The sequence below is a fragment of the Diorhabda sublineata genome, chromosome 10 (assembly GCF_026230105.1).
Source record: "Diorhabda sublineata isolate icDioSubl1.1 chromosome 10, icDioSubl1.1, whole genome shotgun sequence".
NCBI lineage: Eukaryota > Metazoa > Arthropoda > Insecta > Coleoptera > Chrysomelidae > Diorhabda > Diorhabda sublineata.
In genome coordinates, this window is record NC_079483.1 from 20,160,461 (window position 1) to 20,176,080 (window position 15,620).

General features: G+C 31.4%; 1 protein-coding gene across 2 annotated transcripts in view; it reads left to right on the plus strand.

Moving 5' to 3' along the window:
- The window catches only part of LOC130449733 (voltage-dependent T-type calcium channel subunit alpha-1H-like), a 56,612-nt gene extending 42,080 nt beyond the window's left edge, over positions 1–14,532 (plus strand). For both annotated transcript variants that reach the window (XM_056787716.1, XM_056787715.1), the window contains exons 21-28: positions 31–192; positions 2,510–2,725; positions 2,783–2,975; positions 4,653–5,023; positions 5,198–5,399; positions 5,944–6,176; positions 10,243–10,413; positions 14,031–14,532. In XM_056787716.1, the coding sequence (XP_056643694.1) occupies positions 31–192; positions 2,510–2,725; positions 2,783–2,975; positions 4,653–5,023; positions 5,198–5,399; positions 5,944–6,176; positions 10,243–10,413; positions 14,031–14,384 (1,902 nt within the window). In that variant the 3' untranslated portion in view covers positions 14,385–14,532. The remainder of the gene's footprint in view (positions 1–30; positions 193–2,509; positions 2,726–2,782; positions 2,976–4,652; positions 5,024–5,197; positions 5,400–5,943; positions 6,177–10,242; positions 10,414–14,030) is intronic.
- The last annotated feature ends 1,088 nt before the right edge of the window (positions 14,533–15,620 follow it).

The following is a 15,620-nucleotide window of genomic DNA, read 5'->3' on the forward strand; positions in this document are numbered from 1 at the left end:
GTACTTTTACTGTTAATTAATTAATTTTAGGTGTTCAGACTGTTGAGGTCTCTTCGTCCTTTGAGGGTTATAAATAGGGCGCCGGGGTTGAAACTTGTCGTACAAACTTTATTATCTTCCCTTAGACCGATCGGGAATATCGTCCTGATTTGTTGTACGTTTTTTATAATATTTGGTATACTAGGAGTTCAGGTAAGGGCTGTTACGTAAGTTTAGATATAGATACTTCAAATTTTGATTTAATTTTCTATTTTTTTTTTTTTCGATTTTATTATATATTTATTTTAGTAATGAAGCGTTTCATTGCTAGTTGCAAATCTTTTGAAAATTATTAAATTTGGCAACGGTGCTAGTTTCAATTTTTGGTGGAGGTTCTAGCAGTAAAAATCTACAATTCTCTAAAAAGGTACAGAACGTTGCCAAAATTTCTAATTTTCGAAAAAATTCTATGCATTTTCAATATTTCTCCAAGTTTTCCAAAAAAAACCAGGACTTTGTTCGAAATTTTGAAGGTGTGCCTGAAATTTCAAGAAAAAACAGTTTGAGGTTCCCAGGAAGTTCTTTAGTTCTCTAAAAAGGTCCACAATCTTGCCAAAATCTCTAATTTTTGAGAAAATTCTAAAAATTTTCAATATCTCTACAAATTTTCCAAAAAAACCCAAAAATTTGTTCCAAATTTTGTAGTTAAGTCTGAAATTTCAAGAAAAAAGAGTTTGGGGTTGGCAGGAAGTTCTTCAGTTCTCTAAAAAGGTCCACAATCTTGCCAAAATCTTTAATTTTCGAGAAAATTCTAAACATTTTCAATATTTCTACAAATTTTCCAAAAAAACCCAAAACTTTGTTCCAAATTTTGAAATTTAGTCTGAAATTTCAAGAAAAAAGAGTTTGGGGTTGGCAGGAAGTTCTTCAGTTCTCTAAAAAGGTCCAGAATCTTGCCAAAATCTTTAATTTTCGAGAAAATTCTAAACATTTTCAATATTTCTACAAATTTTCCAAAAAAACCCAAAACTTTGTTCCAAATTTTGAAATTTAGTCTGAAATTTCAAGAAAAAAGAGTTTGGGGTTGGCAGGAAGTTCTTCAGTTCTCTAAAAAGGTCCAGAATCTTGCCAAAATCTTTAATTTTCGAGAAAATTCTAAACATTTTCAATATTTCTACAAATTTTCCAAAAAAAACCCAAAACTTTGTTCCAAATTTTGAACTTTAGTCTGAAATTTCAAGAAAAAAGAGTTTGAGGTTTCCAGGAAGTTCTTCAATTCTCTAAAAAGGTCCACAATCTTGCCAAAATCTCTAATTTTCGAAAAAATTCCAAAAATTTTCAATATTTCTACAAATTTTCCAAAAAAACCCAAAACTTTGTTCCAAATTTTGAAATTTAGTCTGAAATTTCAAGAAAAAAGAGTTTGGGGTTGGCAGGAAGTTCTTCAGTTCTCTAAAAAGGTCCAGAATCTTGCCAAAATCTTTAATTTTCGAGAAAATTCTAAACATTTTCAATATTTCTACAAATTTTCCAAAAAAACCCAAAACTTTGTTCCAAATTTTGAAATTTAGTCTGAAATTTCAAGAAAAAAGAGTTTGGGGTTCCCAGGAAGTTCTTCAGTTCTCTAAAAAGGTCCAGAATCTTGCCAAAATCTCTAATTTTCGAGAAAATTCCAAAAATTTTCAATATTTCTACAAATTTTCCAAAAAAACCCAGAATTTTGTTCCAAATTTTGAAATTTAGTCTGAAATTTCAAGAAAAAAGAGTTTGAGGTTCCCAGGAAGTTCTTCAATTCTCTAAAAAGGTCCACAATCTTGCCAAAATCTTTAATTTTCGAGAAAATTCTAAACATTTTCAATATTTCTACAAATTTTCCAAAAAAACCCAGAATTTTGTTCCAAATTTTGAACTTTAGTCTGGAATTTCAAGAAAAAAGAGTTTGAGGTTCCCAGGAAGTTCTTCAATTCTCTAAAAAGGTCCACAATCTTGCCAAAATCTTTAATTTTCGAGAAAATTCTAAACATTTTCAATATTTCTACAAATTTTCCAAAAAAACCCAAAACTTTGTTCCAAATTTTGAAATTTAGTCTGAAATTTCAAGAAAAAAGAGTTTGGGGTTGGCAGGAAGTTCTTCAGTTCTCTAAAAAGGTCCAGAATCTTGCCAAAATCTCTAATTTTCGAGAAAATTCCAAAAATTTTCAATATTTCTACAAATTTTCCAAAAAAACCCAGAATTTTGTTCCAAATTTTGAACTTTAGTCTGGAATTTTAAGAAAAAAGAGTTTGAGGTTCCCAGGAAGTTCTTCAGTTCTCTAAAAAGGTCCAGAATCTTGCCAAAATCTCTAATTTTCGAAAAAATTCCAAAAATTTTCAATATTTCTACAAATTTTCCAAAAAAACCCAGAACTTTATTCCAAATTTTGAAGTTAAGTCTCCAGAATTTCACCAAAATTTCGGGAATGTATGATTCTAAAAAAAATTCTCTTATTATACCAGGAGATCCAAAAATGTTGCATAAATTCTATTTCAGTTATTCAAAGGAACATTTTATTATTGCGTCGGTGAAAATCTGACCGGAATCGAAACGAAAGACGATTGCCTCGAAAGAGGTTACGTTTGGAAAAATCAAAAATATAACTTCGACGATTTAGTACAAGCTTTAATGTCTTTATTCGTCTTAAGCTCAAGGGACGGCTGGGTCAACATTATGTACACTGGCCTCGATGCCGTAGGACTTGACAGACAGGTAAATTCGATCTAATCAACCAAAAAAAAATATATTTTAATCGTTCATTGATTACAGCCCAAAGTTAATTACTCGGAATGGCGTCTACTATACTTCATAGCATTCATTTTATTAGTTGGTTTCTTTGTATTGAACATGTTCGTCGGGGTGGTGGTTGAAAACTTTCATAGATGCAGGGAAGAACAAGAAAAAGAAGAAAAAATAAGGAAAGCCGCGAAGAGAGCTTTGAGGTTAGAAAAACGAAGAAGAAGTGAGTATTCTACATACAGGGTGTATCAATTTCACGATAAACTTCGTTATATAGTTGTTTTCAAGTATTAAATCGAATTAAAAAGTTTTTTTTGAAAAAAAAAAAAACGGAATAAATTTGTTTTTTACAATTATTTATCAAAACTGAATCTAAATATTTAATTTAGAGACGATTTTTCTTCAAAATAGGCGTTAAATTTCACGATTGCAACCTCGTATGATTAAAATCTTCTTTTATACAATTAAAACTTTGATTTCGGTAACTAAATCTGGTGGATAATGTGGACGATTAGCCAATTCGACGTATGATTCGTGATTTTTAACACTATTTCTATTAAAACCTGTTTTGTTTACGATAAATTAGAGATTTCCAATAAATCGATTATTCCAGAAAGTGTAATAGTCTATAAAACGAGTAATCGTCGTGCAAAGAAAACTTTGAGGTTAGAAAAACGAATATTCATCATACAGGGTGTGTCAATTTTACAATAAACTTCGTTATATAACATTTTCTAACCTTGTAACGAAATAAATTTGTTTTTCGTAATTATTTATCAAAACTGAACCTAAATATTTAGTTTAGAGACGATTTTTCTTCAAAATAGTCGTTTAATTAAACTAAAACAACCTCGTATGATTAAAATCTTCTTTTATACAATTAAAACTTTGATTTCGGTAACTAAATCTGGTGGATAATGTGGACGATTAGCCAATTCGACGTATGATTCGTGATTTTTAACACTATTTCTACGAAAACCTGTTTTGTTTACGATAAATTAGAGATTTCCAATAAATCGATTATTCCAGAAAGTGTAATAGTCTATAAAACGAGTAATCGTCGTGCAAAGAAAACTTTGAGGTTAGAAAAACGAATATTCATCATACAGGGTGTATCAATTTTACAATAAACTTCGTTATAAAACATTTTTTAACCTTGTAACGACATAAATTTGTTTTTTACAATTATTTATCAAAACTAAATCTAAATATTTAGTTTATGGACGATTTTTTTTCAAAATAGTCGTTTAATTAAACTAAAACAACCTCGTTTGATAAAAATCTTGATTTATATAATTAAAACTTTGATTTCGGTGACCAAATCTGGTGGATAACGTGGACGATTAACCAATTCGACGTATGATTCGTGATTTTTAATACGATTTCTATTAAAACCTGTTTTGTTTACGATAAATTAGAGATTTCCAATAAATCGATTATTCCAGAAAGTGTAATAGTCTATAAAACGAGTAATCGTCGTGCAAAGAAAACTTTGAGGTTAGAAAAACGAATATTCATCATACAGGGTGTGTCAATTTTACAATAAACTTCGTTATATAACATTTTCTAACCTTGTAACGACATAAATTTGTTTTTTACAATTATTTATCAAAACTAAATCTAAATATTTAGTTTATGGACGATTTTTTTTCAAAAAGGGCGTTTAATTGAACGATAACAACCTCGTATGATTAAAATCTTCTTTTATACAATTAAAACTTTGATTTTGATGACTAAATCTGGTGAATAACGTGGACGATTAGCCAATTCGACGTATGATTCGTGGTTTTTAACACTATTTCTACGAAAACCTGTTTTGTTTACGATAAATAAGAGATTTCCAATAAATCGATTATTCCAGAAAATGAAATAGTCTATAAACATGAATTTTCCGTTTCAGAAATGAACGAACTGCCTTATTTCATTTCGTACCCGCCGTGGAGATTGGAAATCCATAAAATAGTAACTTCGAAGTATTTCGATTTAGCCATAGCCTTGGTGATAGGTTTGAACGTGATAACCATGGCTACTGAAAGGTACCACATGCCGGATTATTGGGAGTACGCGTTAAGGATTTTCAATTATTTCTTCACCGCGGTTTTCATATTGGAAAGTACCATGAAATTGGTAGCTCTCGGTTTCAAGATGTACAGAAAAGATAAATGGAACCTCCTGGACGTCGCCATTGTTATATTATCGGTTGTGGGGATCGTTATAGAAGAGATCGTTCAGGATTTGAAGATAATACCCATAAATCCGACCATTATTAGAGTAAGTACGTTTAATCACGTGTTTATTTCCTCCTTCCGCGTCTGGAGTCTCGAGGTCGGAATAGGAGCGCCCAGGAGATGGCGCACCAGGTCGTGGATGGATAAAACTGTAAAATTATGAGTTCGACTATGGCGGAAACGACTTGAATTGACTTTTACCGACTTTTATTTCCAGGTTCTGAGAGTAATGAGAATCGCCAGGGTTTTGAAGCTATTGAAAATGGCCAAAGGAATCAGGGCACTTCTAGACACCGTCATGCAAGCGCTGCCTCAAGTTGGTAATCTAGGATTGCTATTTTTCCTTTTATTTTTCATTTTCGCAGCTTTGGGAGTCGAATTGTTCGGTAGATTAGATTGTAACATCACTCCGTGTCAAGGTAAATATATTTTTTCCGTATCTTTAGGAAAAAAATCGATGGGGTTCAGATCTGTTGTTAGAAGATGCTTTAATTCGGTGAAAAACACCATCAAAATGAACAATGAGTTATGGAATCGATTAATCATTCATTCACACAAATCGATATTGACCAGAATCGTCAAATCATTTTATTTTTAAAGGTCTAGATCGAATTTAGGTTTTGGGATTATTTATTTTGATATTTTGACTCAACGATTGATTATTTCGTGACTAAAAAAAGTTTTTTCCCCCAAAATTCCACAAGTCAATGACTGACAGTACGTCAGCTGTCAAATTTCTACACATACGAGGCCGGTACGAAAAGTATTCGGTCGTATAAATTAAAAACAAAATTTCGAGTTAATTCGATACTTTTTTGTGGATTTTCTACGCCTTTCTGGTACTATTTTTGAATCTGGTGGAAGTTTCTACGACTATTTCGAATAATCTCGTATAAACTCGTAAAAAATCGTTTAAATTCGATTAGGAACCTGAATTTTCATATTTTCCGAAACGATTTGTAGGTTTGGGCGAACACGCGCATTTCCAAAATTTCGGTATGGCTTTTCTGACTTTATTTCGAGTGGCGACGGGAGATAATTGGAACGGTATCATGAAGGATACTCTAGACGACGAGCACTGTGATCATGGGGACGATTGCATCAACAATTGCTGCATTTCACCAATAATCGCCCCGATTTTCTTTGTGATATTTGTGTTGATGGCGCAGTTTGTTTTAGTCAACGTCGTTGTGGCCGTAAGTATCCATTTCTCTCAAAAAATTCATTTACAGGGTGAGTTTTTTCAAAATTTCAAAGTTCGATTGGTGTCTCACACTGTATATTTGTTGATTATTACGATTAGGTTCAAAATGAAGCGAAATCTGTCAAATTATCACGTCAAATAAATAATTTATTCGCTAATTATCGTAATAGTACATTTCCCCACATAAAATTGATTTACAGTGTGAGTTTTTTCAAAATTTCAAAGTTCGATTGATGTCTCACACTGTATATTCGTTGATTATTACGATTAGGTTCAAAATGAAGCGAAATCTGTCAAATTATCACGTCAAATAAATAATTTATTCGCTAATTATCGTAATAGTACATTTCCCCACATAAAATTGATTTACAGTGTGAGTTTTTTCAAAATTTCAAAGTTCGATTGATGTCTCACACTGTATATTTGTTGATTATTACGATTAGGTTCAAAATGAAGCGAAATCTGTCAAATTATCACGTCAAATAAATAATTTATTCGCTAATTATCGTAATAGTACATTTCCCCACATAAAATTGATTTACAGTGTGAGTTTTTTCAAAATTTCAAAGTTCGATTCATGTCTCACACTGTATATTTGTTGATTATTACGATTAGGTTCAAAATGAAGCGAAATCTGTCAAATTATCACGTCAAATAAATAATTTATTCGCTAATTATCGTAATAGTACATTTCCCCTCATAAAATTGATTTACAGGGTGAGTTTTTTCAAAATTTCAAAGTTCGATTCATGTCTCACACTGTATATTCGTTGATTATTACGATTAGGTTCAAAATGAAGCGAAATCTGTCAAATTATCACGTCAAATAAATAATTTATTCGCTAATTATCGTAATAGTACATTTCCCCTCATAAAATTGATTTACAGGGTGAGTTTTTTCAAAATTTCAAAGTTCGATTCATGTCTCACACTGTATATTCGTTGATTATTACGATTAGGTTCAAAATGAAGCGAAATCTGTCAAATTATCACGTCAAATAAATAATTTATTCGCTAATTATCGTAATAGTACATTTCCCCACATAAAATTGATTTACAGGGTGAGTTTTTTCAAAATTTCAAAGTTCGATTGGTGTCTCACACTGTATATTCGTTGATTATTACGATTAGGTTCAAAATGAAGCGAAATCTGTCAAATTATCACGTCAAATAAATAATTTATTCGCTAATTATCGTAATAGTACATTTCCCCACATAAAATTGATTTACAGTGTGAGTTTTTTCAAAATTTCAAAGTTCGATTGATGTCTCACACTGTATATTTGTTGATTATTACGATTAGGTTCAAAATGAAGCGAAATCTGTCAAATTATCACGTCAAATAAATAATTTATTCGCTAATTATCGTAATAGTACATTTCCCCACATAAAATTGATTTACAGTGTGAGTTTTTTCAAAATTTCAAAGTTCGATTGATGTCTCACACTGTATATTTGTTGATTATTACGATTAGGTTCAAAATGAAGCGAAATCTGTCAAATTATCACGTCAAATAAATAATTTATTCGCTAATTATCGTAATAGTACATTTCCCCACATAAAATTGATTTACAGTGTGAGTTTTTTCAAAATTTCAAAGTTCGATTGATGTCTCACACTGTATATTTGTTGATTATTACGATTAGGTTCAAAATGAAGCGAAATCTGTCAAATTATCACGTCAAATAAATAATTTATTCGCTAATTATCGTAATAGTACATTTCCCCTCATAAAATTGATTTACAGGGTGAGTTTTTTCAAAATTTCAAAGTTCGATTGGTGTCTCACACTGTATATTCGTTGTTTATTACGATTAGGTTCAAAATGAAACGAAATCTGTCAAATTATCACGTCAAATAAATAATTTATTCGCTAATTATCGTAATAGTAGATTTCCCCTCATAAAATTGATTTACAGGGTGAGTTTTTTCAAAATTTCAAAGTTCGATTGGTGTCTCACACTGTATATTCGTTGTTTATTACGATTAGGTTCAAAATGAAACGAAATCTGTCAAATTATCACGTCAAATAAATAATTTATTCGCTAATTATCGTAATAGTAGATTTCCCCTCATAAAATTGATTTACAGGGTGAGTTTTTTCAATATTTCAAAGTTCGATTGGTGTCTCACACTGTATATTCGTTGTTTATTACGATTAGGTTCAAAATGAAACGAAATCTGTCAAATTATCACGTCAAATAAATAATTTATTCGCTAATTATCGTAATAGTAAATTTCCCCACATAAAATTGATTTACAGGGTGAGTTTTTTCAAAATTTCAAAGTTCGATTGGTGTCTCACACTGTATATTCGTTGTTTATTACGATTAGGTTCAAAATGAAACGAAATCTGTCAAATTATCACGTCAAATAAATAATTTATTCGCTAATTATCGTAATAGTAGATTTCCCCTCATAAAATTGATTTACAGGGTGAGTTTTTTCAATATTTCAAAGTTCGATTGGTGTCTCACACTGTATATTCGTTGTTTATTACGATTAGGTTCAAAATGAAACGAAATCTGTCAAATTATCACGTCAAATAAATAATTTATTCGCTAATTATCGTAATAGTACATTTCCCCTCATAAAATTGATTTACAGGGTGAGTTTTTTCAAAATTTCAAAGTCCGATTGATGTCTCACACTGTATATTCGTTGTTTATTACGATTAGGTTCAAAATGAAACGGAATCTGTCAAATTATCACGTCAAATAAATAATTTATTCGCTAATTATCGTAATAGTACATTTCCCCTCATAAAATTGATTTACAGGGTGAGTTTTTTCAAAATTTCAAAGTCCGATTGGTGTCTCACACTGTATATTCGTTGTTTATTACGATTAGGTTCAAAATGAAACGAAATCTGTCAAATTATCACGTCAAATAAATAATTTATTCGCTAATTATCGTAATAGTACATTTCCCCTCATAAAATTGATTTACAGTGTGAGTTTTTTCAAAATTTCAAAGTCCGATTGGTGTCTCACACTGTATATTCGTTGTTTATTACGATTAGGTTCAAAATGAAACGAAATCTGTCAAATTATCACGTCAAATAAATAATTTATTCGCTAATTATCGTAATAGTACATTTCCCCTAATAAAATTGATTTACAGGGTGAGTTTTTTCAAAATTTCAAAGTCCGATTGGTGTCTCACACTGTATATTCGTTGTTTATTACGATTAGGTTCAAAATGAAACGGAATCTGTCAAATTATCACGTCAAATAAATAATTTATTCGCTAATTATCGTAATAGTACATTTCCCCTCATAAAATTGATTTACAGGGTGAGTTTTTTCAAAATTTCAAAGTTCGATTGATGTCTCACACTGTATATTCGTTGTTTATTACGATTAGGTTCAAAATGAAACGGAATCTGTCAAATTATCACGTCAAATAAATAATTTATTCGCTAATTATCGTAATAGTACATTTCCCCTAATAAAATTGATTTACAGGGTGAGTTTTTTCAAAATTTCAAAGTCCGATTGGTGTCTCACACTGTATATTCGTTGTTTATTACGATTAGGTTCAAAATGAAACGAAATCTGTCAAATTATCACGTCAAATAAATAATTTATTCGCTAATTATCGTAATAGTACATTTCCCCTAATAAAATTGATTTACAGGGTGAGTTTTTTCAAAATTTCAAAGTTCGATTGATGTCTCACACTGTATATTCGTTGTTTATTACGATTAGGTTCAAAATGAAACGGAATCTGTCAAATTATCACGTCAAATAAATAATTTATTCGCTAATTATCGTAATAGTACATTTCCCCTCATAAAATTGATTTACAGGGTGAGTTTTTTCAAAATTTCAAAGTTCGATTGATGTCTCACACTGTATATTCGTTGTTTATTACGATTAGGTTCAAAATAAAATGATATCTGTGAAATTATCACGTCAAATAAATTAACGAAGACAAAAAATTGTGGATCTGGACGTCCCGTTTCGTGCTCACACTGTATATATATATATATATATATATATATATATATATATATATATATATATATATATATATTCGTGTGGGTTGTTTATAGGTTTTAATGAAACACTTGGAGGAATCCCACAAACAACTAGAGGACGAACAGGATTTGGACGCGCAGCTCGAAAGGGAATTCGTCGAAAAGCAAGAACTCAACGAAAAGGAATTGTACCTTGCCCTTCAGGACGACCAACAAGGCCAATCGCAAAAGAAACATTTATACAAAGTAAGATTTTAATCTTTGGTAGTTTTATAGCGTGTTCAATGTAAATAAATGTATAATGTAGAAACTGTTTCTTTTTTATGTAGATCGAAAATAAATATTAAAATATATTTTTTCTAATCTCTACTTTGCTTTCTGTTGTATGTCTTTTGTGATTTTTCCTAAAACATGGCGTGCGACAATAAGTCAAAATGGACGCGAATGCGATAAGTCAAAATGGACGCGAATGCGATAAGTCAAAATGGACGCGAATGCGATAAGTCAAAATGGACGTTGATTGGTACCCAATTTCACTCAAGCAGAAGTAATTAAAACAGCGGCTACAGACGATACAAAAAAAATTAAAAGTACCAGTAAATCTACGGGGTTTATAAATAAAATAAAATGATTGATTTAATGGTTAAAAAATTGGTCAAAAAAGTGATCAAAATGCGCGATTAAGACGGGTGGAAATTCAAGACCAAACCGTGAGTTTACAATTAGTCCTGTTGCTACGAAATTTGAACGATTCGTAGTATTTTGTTTGGAAAATTATCAATTAAAACTTGATTTGGGTTTATTTATATAAAATCCATTTTGAATATACGTTCGGTTTCGTTTATAACCAAAAAACTATGATAGCCGATGAAAATTTCCTGAGATAGCCTTGAATGTCCTGAAACGTACTGATCGCACCAACAAAGTGGTTTCCGGGACACCAGGATATGCCAGGATATGAAGAAACCGACAGTGTTGATGATAAAAATGATTCAACGACTCAATACCATGGATCAGAACCTTCGCGAGACGCTACATCAGCGATTGAATGGAGGAATGGTTAAAGAATCAGAAGAAATCTTATTCTTAGTCTAAGAAAAACCAAAAAAATTCATAAATTCGTAACCTTAACAGCTTGGAAATAAGAAGAATTTTACTTAATGACCAGAAAGACGTTTTGGTAGAAGATGACGATGATTAAGATGATGGAAATGGCAGAGGACGTGAATTATTGATGAAATATCATTCCTAGTCTGAGATAATTCAAAAAAATTCATAAATTCGTAACCTTAATAGCTTGGAAATAAGAAGAATTTTACGTAATGACCAGAAACGATGTTTTGGTAGAAGATGACGATGATTCAGATGATGGAAATGGCAGAGGACGTGAATTATTGATGAAATATCATTCCTAGTTTAAGATAATCCAAAAAAATCCATAAATTCGTAACCTTAACAGCTTGGAAATCCGAAGAATTTTACGTGATGACCAAAAACGATGTTTTGGTAGAAGATGACGATGATTAAGATGATGGAAATGGCAGAGGACGTCAATTATTGATGAAATGTCATTCCTAGTTTAAGATAATCCAAAAAAATTCATAAATTCGTAACCTTAATAGCTTGGAAATAAGAAGAATTTTACGTAATGACCAAAAACGATGTTTTGGTAGAAGATGACGATGATTAAGATGATGGAAATGGCAGAGGACGTGAATTATTGATGAAATATCATTCCTAGTTTAAGATAATCCAAAAAAATTCATAAATTCGTAACCTTAATAGCTTGGAAATAAGAAGAATTTTACTTAATGACCAGAAAGACGTTTTGGTAGAAGATGACGATGATTAAGATGATGGAAATGGCAGAGGACGTCAGTTATTGATAAAATATCATTCCTAGTTTAAGATAATCCAAAAAAATTCATAAATTCGTAACCTTAATAGCTTGGAAATAAGAAGAATTTTACGTAATGACCAAAAACGATGTTTTGGTAGAAGATGACGATGATTAAGATGATGGAAATGGCAGAGGACGTCAATTATTGAAGAAATATCATTCCTAGTTTAAGATAATCCAAAAAAATTCATAAATTCGTAACCTTAATAGCTTGGAAATAAGAAGAATTTTACGTAATGACCAGAAACGATGTTTTGGTAGAAGATGACGATGATTAAGATGATGGAAATGGCAGAGGACGTGAATTATTGATGAAATATCATTCCTAGTTTAAGATAATCCAAAAAAATTCATAAATTCGTAACCTTAATAGCTTGGAAATAAGAAGAATTTTACGTAATGACCAGAAACGATGTTTTGGTAGAAGATGACGATGATTCAGATGATGGAAATGGCAGAGGACGTGAATTATTGATGAAATATCATTCCTAGTCTGAGATAATTCAAAAAAATTCATAAATTCGTAACCTTAATAGCTTGGAAATAAGAAGAATTTTACGTAATGACCAGAAACGATGTTTTGGTAGAAGATGACGATGATTCAGATGATGGAAATGGCAGAGGACGTGAATTATTGATGAAATATCATTCCTAGTTTAAGATAATCCAAAAAAATCCATAAATTCGTAACCTTAACAGCTTGGAAATCCGAAGAATTTTACGTGATGACCAAAAACGATGTTTTGGTAGAAGATGACGATGATTAAGATGATGGAAATGGCAGAGGACGTCAATTATTGATGAAATGTCATTCCTAGTTTAAGATAATCCAAAAAAATTCATAAATTCGTAACCTTAATAGCTTGGAAATAAGAAGAATTTTACGTAATGACCAAAAACGATGTTTTGGTAGAAGATGACGATGATTAAGATGATGGAAATGGCAGAGGACGTGAATTATTGATGAAATATCATTCCTAGTTTAAGATAATCCAAAAAAATTCATAAATTCGTAACCTTAATAGCTTGGAAATAAGAAGAATTTTACTTAATGACCAGAAAGACGTTTTGGTAGAAGATGACGATGATTAAGATGATGGAAATGGCAGAGGACGTCAGTTATTGATAAAATATCATTCCTAGTTTAAGATAATCCAAAAAAATTCATAAATTCGTAACCTTAATAGCTTGGAAATAAGAAGAATTTTACTTAATGACCAGAAAGACGTTTTGGTAGAAGATGACGATGATTCAGATGATGGAAATGGCAGAGGACGTCAATTATTGATGAAATATCATTCCTAGTCTGAGATAATTCAAAAAAATTCATAAATTCGTAACCTTAATAGCTTGGAAATAAGAAGAATTTTACGTAATGACCAGAAACGATGTTTTGGTAGAAGATGACGATGATTAAGATGATGGAAATGGCAGAGGACGTGAATTATTGATGAAATATCATTCCTAGTTTAAGATAATCCAAAAAAATTCATAAATTCGTAACCTTAATAGCTTGGAAATAAGAAGAATTTTACGTAATGACCAAAAACGATGTTTTGGTAGAAGATGACGATGATTCAGATGGTGAGTATGACAGAGGACGTCAACTGTGGTTTCTGCGAGCCAACCAAGGAAATATTAGATTAAAAGACTCAAATACCTTGAAGTTGTATTGGTAAGTTGTCTTACATTCTTGGAAACATCCATAATTCTGGTAAGTACACATTCTATCCCTGAAGACCGATAACTTGGTAATCGAAACGCGTATTAAACCATTAAGATTGTATTAATAATAGCTTGTCGAATAAAATAAGTGTTTAGAAGAAGAAAATTTTTCGTTAAAGTAGAATCTGTCTAATTTTCCTTCCATCTGTCGCTTTCCTTCCGACGTAGAACTTAAACGTTAGTTGCATGACATAACTGTTGAGGATTACGTTAAATTCTGATTCAGGTACTATTCCAGGTGCGTTCGTTACCGTCGAATTTCACTTATACCGCCCCCGGAGCGAAAGTTATCCTAAAAATAGATAATCCGACAAACGCGACTCCGATCGCCCCTATTAAATCCAATCGAAAACCCTTGAGGTACATAGAGGAAGCCACGGACATTTACAGTATTGGTAATTTATCGGACGACGGTTTTCCACGTGAAAATTTAGAGGAATCGAATGAAAAATCGACGTTTCTATCGGTACCGCTGCAAAAAGAATTTTTACAAAGATCCGGCAGCGTTAAAAACATTCTTAAAAAACAATTATCCATGGACGTACACGAGGAATCTTCTATTCTATTAGCGGTACCCAAGTGCAAAAATTAAACCCCCTATCTCGAAAAATTGATAAAGCGAAAAGTATTTTTCATATTTTCCGATTTAGCTACTGAATTACTTGTATTTGTATGCCTCCAGTTAAACGTTGTTAGTAAACATTTAGAAATTAAATATATTTCAATTATTTTCTTTCAAATTTCTTCTTTTTTTCTTTCTTCTTCCTTCCCTACCCGCCCTGCGGAAGAATCAATGATAAACAGTACGGTTGGACTTCAGTCTCCGAAGACGGTAACTTGGTTATCGAAACGCGCCTCGTACGGTGTAATTTCAGTGTCTATGTGTCCGATATGTGATTTGGATTGTTTTATAAGAAATTCCCTTTAAAAAAACGTTTAATTTGCAAACTTTAAGGTCTGAGAATGTCTTGAGAACACAAACTTTTATTTATTGTTGGGTTTTTAAATTGCGACGCCATTTTCTGCAAACGAACGTCAATTAAACGAGTCGTAACCTCACTTATTTGACAACTGACGTAATATACGAGTAATTGACTGTCAACGGCGGATGTTTATTATTAAAACTTTCGAAAACGATCCGTATATAAAGTGTAAATAAACATATTGTCGGAATATCACTTAAAATAATTCAAAGTGACAGTTTTATCAGCTGAATTCATTTGTTATTCATATTTACGAAGTGCATGACGCGCGCCTAATCATATATAATAAGGTCTCTAGGGAAGGGGTGGAAAACTTCGGACGATTATTTCTGGAAACAGGGACGTAGAATTTGTTATTTTCATAATATGATATACGATTCGAGATAACATTAAATGTTTAAAAAGAGTGTTCGAAAGTTGATTGTATTTAGTAAAAAAAGCAAGTAGACAAAAATTTGAATTCAATATCAATATTATATCGAAATTAGTGTCCTATTTTGATAATGTTATCAGAAAATTCAAAAGGGTGTTGACTGGAGTATGTTCAGCACCATATCATTCATCTGGGACCACTAGGAGTCGATATATTCCACTTGGAAACTGTTCATTTCCGTTTATATGATATATCCTTCAGTTATTGAGCTTTGGAAGGTATCCATGATGTTCTGATGTTAATATTTGTTGACCTATCGTATTACTTGGATCGTATTTACCGTGTTATTCAACTGGGACTACTAGGAGTCGATATATTCCACTTGGAAACTGTTCATTTCTGTTTTTATGATATATCCTTCAGTTATTGAGCTTTGGAAGGTATCCATGATGTTCTGATGTTAATATTTGTT